Source organism: Populus trichocarpa, chromosome 2, assembly GCF_000002775.5.
Source record: "Populus trichocarpa isolate Nisqually-1 chromosome 2, P.trichocarpa_v4.1, whole genome shotgun sequence".
Lineage (NCBI taxonomy): Eukaryota > Viridiplantae > Streptophyta > Magnoliopsida > Malpighiales > Salicaceae > Populus > Populus trichocarpa.
The window spans coordinates 2,184,499-2,204,787 of NC_037286.2; the positions used below are offsets into that span (position 1 = coordinate 2,184,499).

At 32.3% G+C, this 20,289-nt stretch overlaps 2 protein-coding genes across 2 annotated transcripts; one reads left to right on the forward strand and one right to left on the reverse strand.

The window, feature by feature from the left end:
- The first annotated feature begins 4,244 nt into the window (after positions 1-4,244).
- Positions 4,245-8,001, forward strand: LOC7471940 (abscisic acid 8'-hydroxylase 1). Its single transcript, XM_024594806.2, has 10 exons — positions 4,245-4,833; positions 5,025-5,346; positions 5,869-6,018; positions 6,176-6,359; positions 6,445-6,524; positions 6,642-6,728; positions 6,871-6,949; positions 7,058-7,164; positions 7,271-7,389; positions 7,539-8,001. The coding sequence occupies exons 1-10, from the start codon at positions 4,592-4,594 to the stop codon at positions 7,669-7,671; spliced, it is 1,503 nt and encodes a 500-aa protein (XP_024450574.1). The 5' UTR covers positions 4,245-4,591; the 3' UTR covers positions 7,672-8,001.
- Positions 8,002-12,257: 4,256 nt separating this feature from the next.
- Positions 12,258-13,547, reverse strand: LOC7479730 (uncharacterized). Its single transcript, XM_002301985.4, has one exon. It carries the CDS (start codon positions 13,219-13,221, stop codon positions 12,367-12,369), a length of 855 nt encoding a protein of 284 aa, XP_002302021.2. The 5' UTR covers positions 13,222-13,547; the 3' UTR covers positions 12,258-12,366.
- Positions 13,548-20,289: the final 6,742 nt, after the last annotated feature.

A 20,289-nucleotide genomic window follows, 5' to 3' on the forward strand; every position in this document is an offset into this window, starting at 1 on the left:
AACATTATTACAGTTAATAGTATTATATGGGTGTTGCTATCAATTAATATTTTTCACATGGGAAATAAATTGTTAAAAAATAACGGTAAAAGTTTATTATCAATTATAATTCACAAATTTAGTGTAATTGCGCCAAACTAATTAAGATTAGAAAGCAGTGGATTTTTTTTTTGTACATGTGATGCTCTAAGGCAGGTCAATTTTTTTTTCTAAATAAACTCGAGTTAACTTAACTAGCATAAAAAAATATACTCAAACAATAATAACCTCAATAAATTCAAGTTAACTTAACTAACATATGACTCATGATAACTCTAAGAGATAGAAAAAGGAGGGGGGGGAATAGAAAGCTCAAGGCTCAAGATCCGACAAAGTTATTTTTAAATGATTGTTTAAAAAATAAACATGAAAGAAATAAAACATCGGTCAACTCGAGTTCACTCCACTAACCCGCTATTAACGACATGAGATTGGGATAAGATTTTTTAAAAAGAATGACCTGGAAAAAAGGATCTAAATAAATAAATAAAAGCATTGAAAAAAAAAACCCAAGTCACATTAGATTAATCTAATGAACATGCAACATGTGATAACTTCATAGAAAAAAAATATATAAAATAAAAAATCTCAAGACCCAGTAGCCTAACGCCAAATAATTAAATTAAATAAGTAAAAAAATATAAAAAAAAATTCAAAGGCAACTCGTGTTAACTTAACTAATATGTGATCCGAGATAACCATAGAGGAAGGAAAGATAAAAGAAAAAAAAGAAAGCCCGAGGCTTATTAACCCATCAAATGATGAAGTGAAAAAAAGAGAATTAAAATTAAATCGATTTAGTTTTCGCAACTAGCAACTCTAGTTGCGAGAAAAAAATTACTATATAAAAGACAAAAAATAAATCTTGAACAAAATCCTTAACCATATAAAAAAACATTAATCAAAATAACAATGACCAAATATGGTATAAAAACTAATGAGGGATTTAATAAAAAAAAAATTAAATAAAAAAACAATCACAAGAATGAGAACCGAAATTGAATAAAAAACAAATGAAATAAAATGTTGAGGGACAAAATTAAAATAAAAAAATGGTAAAAAACAATTAAAATAACGAAGACCAAAACTAGATAAAAAAACAAATAAAATAAAATGTTGAGGGATTAATTGAAAGAAGGAAAAAACAAATCAAGAGAAAGATAAAAAAAAAGAGAGCAATTAATAAAATGAGGACTCAATCTCAAAAAAAGAAGAAGAAATGAGATGCTAAACGAGAAAATTAAAAGAAATAAAACAGTTCAAGAAAAAAGGATAAAAAAAATAATCGAGAAAATAAGTATTGTATTTGATATAAAAAAATAAAATAAAATGAAAATAGATGAAATTAAAAAAAACAATATAAAAAAGAATTAAAAACAAAGAAAAACCAATAAAAAAAAGAGAATCATAATTAAAAGACAGGATAAATGGGAGGACAAACCTGTTTTTTTGGTTAACCTGACATGAGTTTCAAGGAATGGATATGGAAAATAGAAAGAGGGAAAAAAAATATAATTACCACCAAACCATTGTGATTTGAATAACTCGCGCTACCCTACAAGCTTCACCTTGATTGGATGTTTGCGGATGACACGACGACTAAGAAATCTTGGTCACTGTATGACACCACACGTGCTGCCCAAGAGATGCAAGCGATGTAATACACCAGTAATTTTTTATTTTTATTTATGAAGAATACTATTTTACCCCTAATCCATATAGAATATAACTAAAAAACATATTAAAAATACTAAAATACCTTTCAACTTATAAACTACTAAATTGTCCCTAATTATTTCGCAAGTGATCTTTGAATCCCATGAAAAATACCATTATAACCCCCACAATCAAGGCAAAAACTTTCTGTGGAGAAGGACAAAATGATAACTATACCGTGCAAGCCCACAGTAGATAAATATTACAAAACTGTTGAATTCAACGTATAAAAAATTAGAATTCAAGTGCTAAATTATAATACTAAAAAGTTTAAAATCAAGGAAAAAAGTGTAAATAATAGTTTAAATTTTTTCTCGAATATGGAGGATCTGTACATTCATAACACACGTCTGACATGTTCATCATAAATGTTTAAATCACACTTTTAAACGGATACCGGGCCGAACCCTTGATCTAGATATTCAAATATATAACTATTGTAATCGCTCCGGTAATGGCCTTTTAGATTATTTTAATATATTATATTAAAACTAAAAAATATTTTTTTAAATAAAATATATTTTAAAAATTAACTACTATAATCGCTCCCGTATAAAACATAAGTTTATGAAAAAAATAAGAATGAACAAAAAAATTAAAAAACTGAGAAAATTAAAAAAAATAATTAAAAAAACCAAACCGTAAAAAAAAAATTTAAACTAATTAAAATTTTTAAAATACTAACTGGTTCGGTTTCGGTTTTATAAACCTGAAACCGAAAAAACCGAACCGAACCCAAATAAAAAAATCCGGAAAAAACAGAGGCAAACTGGGAAGAAACCGAGCCAAACCGATTTGAACCGGTTTTTATCCTAAAAAACCGAATCAAAATTAAACCTATTGATTTAAACTGATTTTGGTTTTTTAAAAAAATTTTAATTTAATTATTTTTTTTTATAAAAACCAAACCAAATAAAAAATATCACCCCTGATACCAATTAACCGTGTTCTTGGCTTTTTCGTATTTTAGGAGTGACTTTTGCAGGGGGGGAAAAATAAATCAGGAGTTAGCGACCTGCCTTTACTTCTCGGAAAAAGAAAACGAGTGCAGTGTCTTGTTTCAGTGGGAGCCCGTGCTAGCTCGGAAAAATGGGACCGCGAGATTTGAATAATTCATTGGCCACAGATCAAATGGCTATCAATCCTGTGGATAATCATGATTACATGACGTAATATGGGACCCACACAACTTTAACTAGCTGGCACTGACTAAATGCAAATATCTATTTTGCCGGTGTACTCAAGACAGTGTGTCTGGTTTGATAATGAGCTATTGACCATTGATTACAGCACCGATAATAACTTTATTTAGATAGATATGATTTAAAAATATATTTGATTTGAGAAAATATAAAATTATTTTTTTATAGTTTTTTCATATTTTAATATATATTGATATTAGAAATAAAAATATTATTAAAAACAATTTACATCACAGTACAATATATTTTTAAGTCTCGGATGCGAGACATGGACAGAGGAAAAGAACCCTGAGCCTGCTTCGAAGCCGCTGGGGTGCCTTCGTAAATTGGGTCACATAGAGAATTGTGCCTGTTGAACCTTCATGGCCAACTTGAAAACTTCGCTATGTTTCCAGGATTTTTTTTCTTTATTTTTTATTTTTCTCTCTCTCTCCTCTCTCTTTATTAGAAATTGTGTTGGTTTATTTTTATAATATGAGAGAGTCATAGATATCATATTTGATTTTCTTAAGTGTGATACTTTTCTAAAAATGTCACGTAATGTGTTATTATTATTATATTATTTTTTAAATGCTAAAACCAAAAAAACTTCCTTTTTGGTGCCCAAAAAAAGGCTACTACCCGATAAGGGATGTCTGGACAAGATAGATGAATCATCATTAGAGCTTGGGGTAGGCCTTGCCTCTTGTCCCATGCCAGGACATGGTGGCTGGTAGGATCAGTCCTGGACCCACTAATGGCGTGCTCAATTCAGATCCAAATATAGGGGCGAAAAATCTGGCCGTCTACTTGCAATTCAACTGGTGGCCACACCCCTTTACTTTCTTGTTTAATTTTGTATTTAAAGAATTTTTTTTTAATTTTAAATTAATATTTTTTTAATATTTTCATATATTTTAATATACAGATATCAAAAATAATTTTTATAAAATAAAAAAAAATCATTTTAATATATTTTTAAACTAAAAATATAAAAACACAACTACACCTCCAAACAATTCCTTCGTAGAAAAACCACACCACGCCCTATCTGTTCATCATGACAATACCATCTGTTCTGTGGAGAGTCTGGACTGGAGACTTGTTAACCTGACAGAAAACCGAAAACGACCCCTGTGTATGTTAATGTCTGGTACTATCCTCTATGAGCTCTCCCTCCCTCCCTCACTCTCTCTCTCTCTCTCTCTCAAAAGCTTTTATTTAAAATGGCATTTTTTTTGTAACCCGAGAGTAATTAAGATAACTCGAGGGGACGGTTAAAAAAAGAACTTCATGGGAGACCAAATCCTAATAAATTCACACTACAAATGTCTCACGACTTCGATCTGTGGTTTCGATTTTTGTAGCCCACATTCAACGGAAGGTAGCAAATGGCAGTGGGAACTAAATGGCTCAGAATAAACTACGAAAGAAAGCCGTGGTGGGGACTGGGGATTATAGCTAATGGGAGACGACGTCAATCAGAAATCTTTCAATCTCCAAATGATGGCCTGTAGGCCAAAATGCCAGCACCTATTTTCTCAACCGCACACACGGCCCGGACTATCCACTTTCAAATATTCTTGCCCGAGCCCGGAGGCCATAATATGGCCATGCTACGATAATTTCATGTCCTACTTCCAAACTTGAACAAAATGCTTCCTCTCTCATCTTATATGCTTTCTTGCCTTTGTTTCTACACGGTGCTTCTTCTTGGCAGCTTGTTTCTTTTGTATCTTGGATTCTTTAAGATGCTAGGGTATCGTAACCGGATTGCAGAGGCTGATATCCCACCGGGTAGTTGTGGATTGCCGTTGATCGGAGAGACCATACAGTTCATGGCAGCCATGAATAATGGCAGAGGTTTTTACGACTTCGTCCGAGCTCGCCGTCTAAGGTAATAATTCAGACTTGGTGTTGGAATGTCCATTGTTCAGTACTAGATTAGGAATACGATGAGCATGTTGCCTTTTAATCATATGAGAGAATCTAAAATCCTTTAAGCATCAAGAAGTTTGATGATGTAATGGAGAACTGAAAATAAAATAAAATGCAAGAGGGATATTAATTTCATTTTGATGACAACAGGTATGGGAATTGCTTCAAGACCAACATCCTTGGACTGGCACAAGTTTTTGTTTCAAGCACAGAATCGGCTAAGATAATCTTAAATAATGAATCGGGAAAATTCACGAAGAGATACATAAAATCAATCGCAGAGCTTGTGGGAGATCAAAGCCTGCTATGCGCTTCTCATGGACACCACAAACTCATCCGTAGCTGTTTGACACATTTATTCTCAACAAGTTCCATTTCTGTTTTTATCAAACAGTTCGATGAACTGGTTGTGAAAAGTCTTGGCACCTGGCAAGTTGGGGACACAATAGTTGTTCTTGACCAGGCAACCGAGGTTTGTTAGCTTCATACAAGGCAGCGTGGTTTAACATGCTTCTTAAAGTATAATTTACTTAAAAAAAAATTAAATTAATAGTTTTTTAGATTTTTTTTAAATTAAAAAAATATTTTTTAATATATTTTAAAATTAAAAAATATTATTTTAAAAAAACCACTTTACCAAACATACACACCATGTTTTTGACATAAAAAGGTTAACTTTTGAACCGAGCTCATGCTGTCCGAATATTAGCCCAATTCAGTAACTAGGCCCAAATGTGCCTGCATTTGTAGGCCGCTCAAGCGCCCATCCACGTCAACTGGAGCCATGACACCATAAAACTGGAGGCTAGAGTTGACCCACTTGATATTTCCACAGGCTTTAGTAAAACTTTCTTCGCTCGAATAACGAATCCTTTAAACGATAACATCACTTTGTCACTCGAGCCTTGTGCGAGGCTAGTTGCATAGGCCCAATTTGGAAGGCATGATCAGCTAAAAAACCTTGATTTTGATCTTGGTATCGTATTTGGTGCAGATAACCTTCAAAGCCATGTGCAGGATGTTGATGAGCTTAGAGGATGAGCCGAAACTACAAATGCTGCAAGAGGACATAACTCATGTCTGTGAAGCAATGCTCGCATTCCCTGTAAGGTTTCCTTGGACTAGATTTTACAAAGGCCTTAAGGTAATCTACTAACGAAGCCCATCAAATCATAAATGGGCTTCTCATGTTGTGGGTTTGAACTTTATTACATTCCTTTTGCAGCCCAAATTTGGGTGTCACTCTCTGATGCCACGAAAATTATGAAATCATGATACTAAAAAAAATGATGATGATTCAGGCCAGGAAAAGGATTATGAGCACACTGGATTTGATCATGACTGAAAGAAGAAGATGCTCACAAGGCAATCAAAAAGATTTTATGCAATGCCTATTGGTAGAAGATGAAAAGCCAGGTTCTGATGAGGCCTATACGATGACAGACACAGAGATAAAAGACAACATTTTGACCATGATTATTGCAGGTTAGAAGACAGCTATTATACCCAGATTTGCTGCTGTACCTTTGCCTTTGAACGTCAAACTGTTTATAATAGTTTGTCTATGTAGGTCAGGATACAACTGCAAGTGCAATCACATGGATGGTCAAGTATCTAGGAGAAAATCAAGATGTTCTAGACACCCTTAGAGTATGTAGAAAAAGTAGTATTCTTTTTCACATTCATGCATCAATGGACATATTTTGGCCATCGTCAAGTAATTTTATGCAACTAGTTAAATGACAATCTGCTTTTTGTTTGGAGCAGGCAGAGCAACTTCACCTTGCAGAAAAAATTTCACCAGGGCCATTTCTCACACTGGAAGATCTTGCTGAGATGCCATACGCTTCTAAGGTGAATACAAATGAGATCTTCCTCATTAATTTGATAGAAATTTCTGGGATTAATCGTTAGAGATAAAAAGAATTCCCTTTCTTGAGAGACTCGTGGTCTGATTAGGAGAATTCTGATATAAAATATAAATGATCACAAACAGGTAGTCAAAGAATCATTAAGGATGGCATCTATAGTACCTTGGTTTCCAAGATTAGCACTTCAAGATTGTGAGATTGAAGGTTTGTCTCCTAACACCAATAACTTAATCTACGTACTTTCCACCACAACATTGTCTTTGATCGTACTATTTGAAATTTAATAGTCCTTTTGTGGTTTTGCTTCCATAGGATTTAAGATAAAGAAAGGGTGGAACATTAATGTTGATGTTAAATCAATACACCTTGACCCTAATCTTTACAATGGCCCCAATAAGTTCAATCCTACAAGGTTTAATGTAAGTCCACCTATTGTCAAATCTGATTTCATTTCTTCTCTTTCATTTTCCCATCTTGCTGTAAATAACTAATGATCGACAAGCCATTTTTGCTTTTCATGTACAGGATGACTCAAAGCCATACAGCTTCTTAGCATTTGGGATGGGAGCAAGAACCTGCCTGGGAATGAACATGGCTAAAGCCATGATGCTTGTCTTCCTTCATCGTCTGATCACAACATACAAGTGAGTTCTCTTTATAATCTATCTATTTTTCACTCCACATTTTTCAAATGCAACTCACATGCACACACACACACACACACACACGCACACACACGCACAACTGATAATTATACATTAGGTAGGATGCTAAACATGATTTTTTTTTCCAGGTGGAAGGTGATAGACTCAGATTCAAGTATTGAGAAATGGGCATTGTTCTCCAGATTAAAAAGTGGCTGTCCGGTTCAAGTAACTCGTATTGATAATAGAAAGGATGATACCTCTGCGTATGGCTCGCATTAAACAAACAATGAGAAAAACATGGTTTGTATAAGCTGCCTAAAAGGGAACAAAATGAAGGCTTCGTGTTCATAGTTTATTGGGTGATCATTACTGGTTGAAGTAAGAATCAGGCAGCATTATTTCCTAATTCTTGATAAAGTTCTAGTCTAAAAGCTTTGCTTTCATGGCATGTATAAATGGCAAGCAAAGGGGAATTATAATCAGTCAGAAATTTGGAATTTGTATAAGCCTTCCTTTGCGTCGCTCCTTTCTGATACACTCATGATACCTGTTGATGAACAAGCAGCACACAGGAATGTCAAATAACATTTGCAATTCAATCATGAGATAGACGCTGTGTGTATATATGTATTTATGTCTATCGATATGATTGATTAAATTCATGGCTGGATCAATTTCTGAGAACTAAAGCGTGCCACGTTAATTCCAGGTAGCAAAGGGCATGCCCTGATAATATAATCAAATCAATCATCGCCTGCCACAGCATCCGTGTAATTGAATGAAATGATGAGTGCTTGTATCTGCTTGAAAGAGTCAAGTCAGTTCTACCATATGCAATAGGGTACACCACCTAATCTTAGGGACAAGCCCTCCAATTTTGACCCCTTGTAGAAATAACTAAATAGGATGACATTATAAAATTCCTTAAAGTATTGTCTGAAATTAAATTAAAATTATACTACTTCAATCTACAATAACTCGATCTCCTCACATGTTATAGAAAAAAACTGAGATTTTTTAGTTTTTATTTTGTAATGAGAAAAGAGTCCACGTACCCCATTTTATTTTACTCCATGAAATATCTCTGAAGTGCTTCTGACTAAACGATATGCTGTCATGGAAACAATAAGATATATCACTGAAGAAACCATCAAATGTTTTGAATGGAAGCCATGCCCATCTGCAATTATTATTATTATAGGGAGAGCAAGTGCTGCTTTGATTCTAACAAACCAATCTCATCACCAACAAGTTCCTGTCCAAATGATGATCATATGATGCCAGTGTTTCCCCAACCACACCATGACTACAAACTGGACGAAGTATGTGAATCATGTATACGTATATTCCAATTAATTGGCGGGTGGACCGTCAATTCATGATTTTATAATAAGTTGGCTCTATGCATAATATGAAGTGGACAGATAATTCATTTTCTTTTTTCCAGAGTCCAATCTCGACTTGCCACTAACACTACAATGTGTCATTGTTATTTGTTAGACATTCAAACACGATTGCATCTCCTTTTAGCATCGCAATGGCCCCTTTTTTATCAACTCCACTCGTCTGCCTAATGCCTCCATTACTTTGTTGTTAAGTAATGCTCCTACTTCGTGATTTTATATATATATATATATATATATGTTGATTAAAAGACATACCTACAACTGGAAGAACACAAAGGCTAAGCTCTTTTTCTTACGCATACACTCGTGGATACACTGCTTTCTTAATTTGAACTCGTGGCATTATCGCAAAATGTTGTAATATAATTAATGGACAAATAATCAACTAAAGTTATCTAGAAGATCATTGAGAAACGAGAACAGAGAAGTCAGGTCTGAGCGTGCAAATCTAAGGGTGTTTATTTGATAGCAAGCAATCATTCTTTTGTAGCTTTTCCTATTTATTTATTTCAGAAGAATAGGGGGTTGTAGCCCTACTTTCTGCCCTGGATTATTATGTTTTATGCATTCTTTTCCTAAAGTAATACCATTTCTTTTTTATTTTTAATCTATTACGATGTTAAATACTAATTAATTGCTTATGGGGGCTACGTTCGTTTCAATAATTAATTAATAGCTGCCTAAATTTCCAAAAATAAATAAATATGTTTCTTCAATTCAGTCAACGACACCGATCAGTTGTTCACTTTTTTCCCAGCATCCAATACGACGACGGAACAATAATTATTTAAGCATAACAAATACAAATATGCTAAAGACAATTGAAAAACACAAGGCTCGGTGCATGGTTGGGTATCTTAAAAACAATTATGGGGACAAATTGTTGCTATTAATTTTGTTTTATTTAATATCCGTTGCAATTTGAGGTGTCAGCATGGATTAAATTTCTCATCCTCAACACTTATTGTACAGTTGATGATGTTGACTTAACCACACCATATGTCTTTCCATGTGCTTAAGGTCTGCTTTAATTGTTACTACCTTTATATAATCCAGTCCTACTGTCTAATCCGCTATTTCTTGGTAGTGACTGCCGAGACTAATGTTTTTTTTTATAAAAAAATTATATTAAAATAATATATATTTTTTATTTTTAATATTAACATATTAAAACGATACAAAAATATAAAAAAATCAATTTAAAATTAAAAAAATTAAATTTTTTTAAAAAGGATTGAGATGTAAAACAATCACTTTGCGGATCATCAACAAACCTGCTAAATAAAGACGGTCCAATTTCTAACTCTTAAAAAGAAAATTACAGCTAGCTAGTAGTATATACAAGGAAAGAAAATGACAAACCTAAGAGACAAGGTTATGTTCCTCGGCAAGACTATTTTAGTCTACTAATACATAGTCTTAGTCTTTGTCGACATTAGTTTACTTTGAGTTTTTAGGTTTTTCTATTAATGTTTCGGTTATTATTTGAGTACTATTCTAAATCTACTAGTATAAGCTCCATCTGAGAGATGGGAACTTCTCATGTCCACACTAGGACTCACCATCCACTACAGCATCGGACAAACCTCGATCAGAGTACAATAAAAGAAAATAAGTAATATTACATCCGTATATGTTGACAATGTCTTCTGCTGTTTCAATCATAAAAAATGGTGCTGTCTTTAGGAAAAGTAGTCCTCCAGAAAATCTTTTCCAACATCACAAGATGGAAGTACGCAGAGAAGACAAATTAGGAATTGGGTATGGTTGATTTCATGGCATCAACAATTTTTATTTTGAGCATCAAGAATTAGCTTTCATAATAGGAAAAAAATGGAGATTTTTAGTGTAATGGGTAGATGAACTTATTTTGGTTCGAAAAAGAAAAACAAAAAAGACAGTGTCAGGAACTCATCGGATGCAGTTCTTGCTCGAAAGAGAAGACACAAAAAGAAAAGCAAAACTATTGTATTTCGCATATGCTAAACTCTTTGAAACTGAAAAAAACCCAAATAAGCACAAGCATGCTAATTAACTCTCTGTTTTTTTTATTTAAAAAAACAATTATGTGATATTTTTAAGGTAGCTGAGAATAAGTGTAAGCGCGTAACTTTCCCATTTGATCAATAGATCATCTATATCAAAATTAAGAGATCATCAAAAAATTTACTTTTAACAATTTAATCAAAGATTTGAATCTGATAAATTATAGAATAAGTATAGTTTAAGACCATCAAATCAAGCACTAATCCATATATTAATTATCAATTACCACCGACTGGGCAGGTTTTGATACTATTGTACGGAGGAAAAGGTCCTCCGAAGTTCGAAGTCAAAAACAAAATTAGTGGCATGATTATTGTAACAGTACAATATTGGTGCTTGTGCCTCGACCAACATATACAACAAAAAGAAGAAGAAGAAATGATGGGGCATGTAAAAAAGAGACCTCTTCTATCCTTTTTGTTGCAGAATTTCCACCACAAGTGGATAAGAGCAAGCTGCTTCATTATAAATAATCTACATATTATAATACAAGAAAATAAAATATCCTCAATCCCACGTTATATAATTTTTTTTTGAACAGCAACATGAACAAAATTAATAATGCATCAATCTCCCTTTACCTTTGTGGCTATATGTTAATTAGCTAGGAAACATAAAAGTAGATTAAAGGATAAAATGGAGGAAGAGGTTGGTATAAAATAGGAATGATGACAATGACATTTCCCAAGGGAGGGAGGAGATGGTGATAACTTTGCCTTCGTTATGAAGAATCTGTGTATCCTCCATTGATGATCGTTTCCCAAACCCACATTAATCCATTGAAATATTCAAGTTCCTGCAGGTCTCTATAATTGCAGACTGAATTCTTATCTGCCCTTTAATTGGAGAAAAAAGTGACTTTGTACTTGTGAAGATCCCACCTTTTTCAGGATAAAAAATGCCGCTGCTTTTAGGGTTAGGGCAATTATGCACTAATAAAAGCCAAATTCTGCGGCTGCCAAAAGGACTATCATCAATCGCACTACTCCTATCTAATAATTTTTGTCATTATACCTTATTGATTGGGGCAAAAGAAATAATGAATCTTGATTCTTGCCTAGTAGTATTTTCCCACGTTTACAGCAAGGTGATATATATCGTGAAAGGGAATTTGGACTAATTAACCTCTGATCCAGGACCAGTTTTCCAAATGAAATTGATAGCTTGATCTCCACTTTTTCAAGTACGTGCCTACAGAGGAGAACATGAAATAAACGAAGACAAAATCTGTGCAAGTGAAAAGGCTGAAGAGATGGCAACATAGAGCCATCAACATGCCAAGAGAGAAGTCTGGACTCTGGAGTCCATCCCATCAGCTTGAAATTTTCAGAAATTAGCACAAATAACAGAAAATTAAAATCATAATTTTCATAAAACAGAAATCATGCATGACATGCTTGTCCAAACTCACGATTTGAAAAGAAGAAGAAGAAGAGGTAATATAATAAAATCGAGATGGATTTTACAGTGCCTAGCTAATTATTCAGACTCCTTTTTACAAATATTGCTAAATATTAATTAATCACCTATAATTAATAGCCAAATACTCTTCCTTCTCCTCACTTAACATCGCAATACTCTCCTCTCTCAAAATCTTCTTCTTATCAGCAATAAACGTCTCAATGGCATGCCTAAATTCGTCATTATCCATCTCCGGCATCGACTTTTTCGCGGCGGCCGGAGTGTTATAATTAAGGCGAGTACTGGTCTTGATCACAGACGACGTTTCCCAGCTTCCAGTCTCTGTCTCCGATCTTCCAAACTCTCGTGAACATTCCCTATTCTCTTTTCCACTCCGCGCTGATCGCGTCCTCCTGCAACGCTTCTGCTCTTTCAATAGCGTAAGATCACGAACTGGCTTCTCCTCCACTTCAACTTTGGCAGCATCAACAGTTTTCTCCCAGCAGACTATTTGTTTGTCTTCGTAAAAGGTATCTGTCTCACGGACTGGAAGATCCTTCTCCTCTACCTGAACTGGTTTCTCTAGCAACGACGAAACAACCAACTGTTTGTCCTCGTGGGTTGTTGTTTTCCAACGAGGAGAGGAGTTGGTGGAGAAGGAAACGTATTCGTCGTAGATATCGGTTTGGAATGGGGTGTCGTTTTGGTCATTGTTGTGGGCTGTTGTGGATGAAAGATAGACAATTAGAATTATGAACATGTTTGCGAGCACAAAAACATAGATTTTCCGGTTAGAATAGGAGAGATAATGAGAGGCGATTTGTGTTATGACAGGGAAGCAAGAGAAGGAGCACCAAAGCAAGACTAAAGCTCCCACTGCTTCCAAAAAGTAGTAAGAGTATCTCTTTCTGTTGTACCTTCTCATAGCATCGGCTTTCTCAGCCTTCATCACTTTGTCAAATTCAAAGGACGACATTGCTGGTTTGTGGGGTTTTGATTTGAAAGAAAAGGCAACTGGAGGATGGACGAGAGGCGTATATAGAGAGGATGAAGAGAACTTCGGAGGGATCGGGTTGCTCGTGGAAGAGGATTTTTACAGAGAAGGAAAGTGAGGGGAACTAGGGATCATACAGAGAGGGATGACAGTGATATATATTGAATGAAGGTAGCCATTAGCTGCTTCTTTACTGGTATTATATATCTTGCCTTATCTGGTTTGGTTTTTCTCAAGGAGGGTTCCTTGGAGGGAGAAAAAGGGAAGTGGCAAATACAACACAGATTCCTTGGTGGGGAAGTACTAAGTAGGGTTTTTTTTATAGAGATATTGAGCCTGAGAATGATCCATTTTATGCATACATAGATACATTCATGTTTTTTAGATTCCTCTGGTTAGCCACGTGGACGGTTAAAATTTCCGGCTCAATGTATACTCGAAAAAAAAACCCGACTCGATGGAGAAAAAAATAAAAAGCTTTTTCTCCTTGTAAGTAAGTAAGGACGAGGATGGAGCGCGTGACTCTCCTCCGTGAAAAACACTCAATCTCATTATATATATATATATATATATATATATATATATTATTTTTCTGTTTTTCATCTTGTCTACTTGATGTAGTCATACCAGCGAAAATAAAAAAATCACGAATAGTCATGAATAAATTAAACAGAGTTAAATCAAGAAAATACTTGATCAGACTAGTATAATGGTTTTAAAAAATAATTTTTAATTTAATTATTGTATCACATTTAAATTCATGCCTGGTAATATAAGAGACCTGCTTTGCAAGTCCATTTGTCACATAGATTTTCTTAAATTAGGCTCTTAAGATTTTATTTTATTATTTTTCTCGATTATTTTGGATTTTATGATTTTTTTGGCTACCTTTCCCTTTTGTTTTAGGGTTTTTATTTTTTTTTCCTACATTGTTAATGTTATTTTTGGGATTGTAAACCTTCCAGAGATACAAATTTTATTATATTAATATTTTAGAAATAAAATAAGCTTTTATAATTATTTGTGTTTTAACCCTGATGAGACAAATTCTCTACCTTCCTGTGCTTATTGCTATTCTTGATGCGTATCTGCCTGCATCACTATTTTATAAACTAAAAGGTCTGTGATCTTATACAGTAAATGACGTTTTAATATCTTCTAATCTTTTACGATATTTTAATTACATCAAATTATTATGATGTAATAAAAAAATTTAGATAATTTTTATTATAATAGATTAATTAATTAATTAATTTATTTTTCTAAAATTTTTTTCATGTACCTGTATTTTACTTTGGCTATTAACTTTATAGCCTTTTCAATATACTCTCAGTTATATAAAAAATAAAAATATAATTTTGAATTTAAAACGTAATCCATCCAATTTAACAAGGTCAACTACCTAATCTAAACCCAATCTTAAATTAGCTAATCAATAAATAAGTCCTCCAGTTTTTATTAAGTAAAATACTAACTGTGTGAGGGTTTTTTATTATTATAATTTATTTATAGTGAAATTATCCTTTTACTTTTAAATTTTTATTTAAGTTAATTTTGTTATAAATAGTTGAATTATACAAGTACCTTTACATGCAAATTTATTAGTCTTGGCTTCAAGGGTTTGATTGTCATTTTCTAACGGTTTTTTTTTTATTAATATCTAGTCCTATGAGCATTTTTATTTATTTATATAATTTTATGAACATTTAAATTACTCAATTACCTATATTATTTAAATTTTTTAGCTTTAGCTTCAAAGTCTTGGTTGTAATTTCATAATGATTTTTTTGTTATTATTGTTTAGTCATAGTGGATTTTTTATTTTGTGAACATAAAGATGCATTTGGGTTTGTTTTTTTTTTTTTAATTTTATCCCTAAACATTCTATTTTATTTAAATTTTTTCTTAACATTTAATTTCAGTTGGTTTTTATATTGAATTGAGTTATAATTCTTATAATTGCTATTTTTTTTATTTGCATTATTTTTTTTATTGACTTTTTTTTCTTAATTTTATCCTTTATATTTGTTTGATTAAAAATATTGCTTCTTTGTTTTTTTAGGATTGTTTTTAATAGGGTTACCTTGATTTTATAATTCAAATTATAAATTTGAAAGATTAATCCAAATTAATTTTAATTTTTTTAAATATATTTTTTTCATGGTAATCTCAATTTCATTAGCAGTAATAAATTCGTGGGAAAGGTAGGACCAGTTCTCGTTCTCGTTTTCACTTTTTTCCGTTTTTCATTTTTTACATATGACAAATCAATTGCAATCTTGCCATTTTCCCTTTTTCGTTTTTCACTGCAGAACACAAATAATTGCAAATTGAAATATTTTACCTTACATTCACGCGTCGACACGCACGAGTTGATAGTTGCGATGTATTTGTTATTACTATTTTTTGTCAGGTATTTTGTTGCTTATAATTTACCATGTTTCTTGTTTTTAAATATATTAAAAATAAAAAAAATTAATTTTAAATAAAAAAATTTAAATTTTAATAGAACGCGATTTGAACCGTGTTTCCAAACAAGGTCTCAGTTAAGTAAATTGATAAATTTTTCTTTTTAAACATAATTTTTGTTTAGAAATGTATAAATATAATATTATTTTTTATTTTTAAAAAATTATTTTTGATATAAAAACATTAAAACAATAAAAAAAACAAAAATTCTAGAATTTTTGAAATTGAGGCTGAACCACGATGCCAAAACATGATATTAATCGGTCATGTGTTACGCTGCGGTATGGTTAATTTATCCATATAGCCATTAAAAAAAATCATTATTTGATGGGATATGATCCATGGTCCAATGAATTCCGGGAATCCATGTAAATTCATGCCATGATATTGTTCGAAACTCCTTCTATGTCATAATAATGATCAGCCATGAAAGAAAAGGCAATAGGGTTCATGATCAAAGTGAATCTTTTAGCACTGGGTTTACATGGGAAATTCATGAGCTCTTGAAAAAGGACAGACAGTGGATAGATATAGCTCTCATGGGACTTTGTGGTTTGGTCGTGGAAGATGATGAAACCCATGAAATACTGATTGGTTTGGTTATTCCAGATAATACCCAGTGAGCCAAAAAGGCCTTCAATGGCCAGCGATCCACGCCGCGTGAAAGTCACTGGCTGCCACCCTTTTTAGGGTTCAGGAAGTGACCAGGACCAGTAGTTGTGCAGGTCGAGATGAGTCATGGGAGGGGAATATCATGTGATTTCAATGGCAGTCGGAAAAAAATAAAGTTTGAGACGTTATTTTATAAGATTTTTATTTTATATTAGACAGAAGTAATTTTGACTTCTTTGAATATATATATATATATATATATATATATATATATATATATATATATATTAATTGATATCTGATTTTATATTAGAAAAACAAGATATTCTTTTAATGTTTATATAGTGACACTATAGTTTTTAAAACTCTTAGAATTAATTTTCTAAAAGCTATATATTTCATAAAAGATTTTTAATATTTGTAATAATTATTTTTTGAAAAATTATTGTAACAGTATTACATACTTTGATTCTCCTATTTATTTTCTTCTTAATTTGTTGTGAGTTATAGGTGTGTGTGTGTGTATACACCTGCACGTATCAATATCAATTATCTCCTTTATTTCAATTTGATAATGTGGGATTTGTAAATCATGAAGAATTTAATATTCTTTTCGTTTTTGTTTTTTTTTTAGAGTTAGATCCAAGTACTTCCGGCCCCTTTTGTATTGGAATTAACTGCTTCCTATTTTTTTAAAATATTTTTTTTAAAAAAACATATTAAAATAATTTTTTTAATATTTTTTTATGGATGTATACTGTTTTTTAAAAATAATTTTTGTTTAAAAATACATTAAAATAATTATTTTCAATAATTTTTTATTTTTAATATTAATAAATCAATAATAAAAAAAAGCATCAACTTAATGATTTTACAAGATAAATATGCTACTAAAATTACCACCTTGTTGATTAGATTTCAGTTCTAGGAGAAGATTTTTTCCCCCATGAATCTTCTATTTGTGACATAATTAAATATCATGTTCTCTTTGATAATGAATTTACGTGTTCATGAGAATTTAATGAAAAAGATGCTAATAAATTTGAAAGGAAAACTACAGTGATTTTCCTTTATTGTTTCAATTAAGATATTTTAGAGTTTTTTTCTGCGGTTATTTTTTAAAATACTTTTCATTTAAAAATATATTATTTTTAAAAAATCATTTTTGATATTAATGCATTAAAATGATTTAAAAATACTAAAAAAATTAAATTAAAAAAAAATAAATATTTTTTAAATTGCTTTTAATCTTCAACAGAACCATCACAGTTTGGCTGTGGAAAGGGAGGAAGGGAACTTCTTTCGGCAGGCACTTTACAGGTGCAAGTCCATGGGATATTGAAAAAAAGGTTTAGACATGATTGGGGGTCCCAGAAAAATATGAAGGTAATAATTCATCTCTGGGGGTTTATTGGAGAACCTATCATTCAATTGTACTATAAGCCTTTTTTTCAAGCCAGCATTTCTAGAGATGCTAGTCATTATAATGCTCCTTGCACGTAATGTTTTGTATTTTTTTTTAATTTTGTTTTTTATTTAGAAATATATTAAAATAATATTTTTTATTTTTCAAAATTCATTTTTTATATTAACACATTAAAATAATCTAAAAATATAAAAAAATTAATTTAAAAACAAAATCAAAGTTTTACCAAACAACTATGGCCGGTCATTAAGTTGCAATAGTTATTATCTTCGTTATCAAAACATGCCCACTGACCAACCTAAAAAATCGAACACGTCACTCTCTAGTTGGGTTTCGTGATTGTGCATAGGCTCCCATGCCTTGGGCTGCAAATTTTTTTATTTGTTTATTTATTTAATTTAAATGTAACTTGTTTTTATATTTAAAATTGTGTTTTGATGCATTTTAAAAATATGCTTAGTTTAAAAAAATTTAATAAAAAATTTTATTTTAAATAGTTTTGATATGCTGAGTCCAAATTTTTTTAAAAATCTAAAACCAAAAGTCATTTTGATATATTTTAAAGTAAAGAAATATTTTATACAAAAATACCAAACATATATTTAATGCTTTGTGAACCGTCTTTATATTATGAGATTAAATTTCTTTCTAATTAGGTTTTACATAAATTATCATAAAAAAAAATCTATTTTCAACAACTTTATCTAAGATATGAATCCAAAGAGACAAATTCAATGACAAACTGGGGATAAGCTTCAAATTAAGACTGACATGGGCATGTAACAAATACCCAGAACCATCAATATTTACCAAGTGCTAACTCAACCAACTTGTCTGAGATTAACTAATTCATTATAATTCTGAAGGGTGTAACTCAACTGGTCAGTCCCTAGATTTACTCCTTAGAGATCACTAGTTCGAGTCTCACAAACCTCAAGGCTACTAGAGGCTTACATGATCTTTAATTTTAGGACCCGTGAGATTAGTTGAGGTGCGTGCAAGCTGGCCCGGACAACCACATTAATAAATAAATAAAAACTAATTCATTGTTTCTAAAAAAGTGCATGCATATAATTAAGAACATCAGGTCATAGTCATGCTCGCCTTTTGTTTTGTAATAAACTTTTGACTAGGCAGCCAACGGTTCATGAATGCAAGTGTTTAATAAATTAGAGAATTACCAAGAAAGAGCATCGAGGTCTCCTCCACCTCCCCGTTTTGACTAAGTATTTGCTTGTTATTACGGCTTAAACATGGTTTCCAATCAGGCACTAACACGATTTCGTGGAAGATTGTACTGTTAGATATTTTTTCACAATCTTATATTGAAATAATTAAACCGTCTCTATCATTTTTGCTGGATGTGAAGAATCAGGTCAAATTTGAGTATTATTTATTACGAGTATGAAATATACGCATTGATTTTTAAGTTAAAGTATGCCCACTAATAAGTACGAAATTTCAAGGCATCATGCAGTTGTTTGGATGAAATCTTATCCCGAGTGTTCTAACTCTGACTCGTGACAACTTTATGAGCTTGCCCTCCTCATGAAGAAAAACATAAAGAAAGGAGAAATGAAAGGGTAATTACTCTTGATTTAGACTGGATAAGACTAACATGTTACGATGGTTGATAAGAACATGACTTTTTCTTCAATCCTCCCATGACTACTAATTATTAAGATTATGTTTGTTTACGATCGAGATATATACACACTGCCTAATATATAGATGGAAAATTCAGAGAGAATTAACTACAACTTGCTTTCTTTTCTACAACTTGTAATGAATAAACTATTGCTTGAAAATGGCTATAAAGTCATGATACGATGTGTTCATCAAATCGTTTGTAAATGTTTTATTTATTTGTTTCTTTTTTTAGAGAATTAATAAAGTGGGAATCAAAGTCTAAAGGAAAGAAGCCGACCAGTTATAGTGCAGTCAACTTTTATTCCCTGAAAGTGCAGTGTCAAAAACATCTACGACTTGTCGGATTAACAGGTTTTGTCTTTCCAAAAGTGAAGTTTGGGCTGTCAGATTATCGACAGCGAGCTACGTGTCACAATCCGAATGCTAGGATTTTTAGGTTGCCACAAGACAAATCACAACACTTTGCCCATAGGTGCACTTGGCGGGATAATCTTGAGAAGATGGAACGAGAATCGTTCTCTGTTTCAAGACTCACTTGTCAATGACTACTATGGCTTGGGTTTGGGTTTGTAAAAAAGAGCATGGACTTGGCAGACATGATTCTAAGCAAGAGAACATGGCTCTTTCTGTTGGGTACAGCTATCGGAGGATACACTGATGTGGCATAGCTTGGTCTCTTCGGAGCACATGGAGGATGCAGGAATTGGCCCAAGATAGTGAGAAAGGAACACTCTCATGGGTTTAATAAAGCCCCTTCGATTTTAATCGGTCGAGGTTCCATAAGAGAGGGAAGGCCTAAAACAAGTTCGGAATTAATTGAATAAGAAATGAGCCCATGAACCAAAAAGAAAGGGATATTTCACTGCCACCTCGCTATTCAGGCTACATTTTCC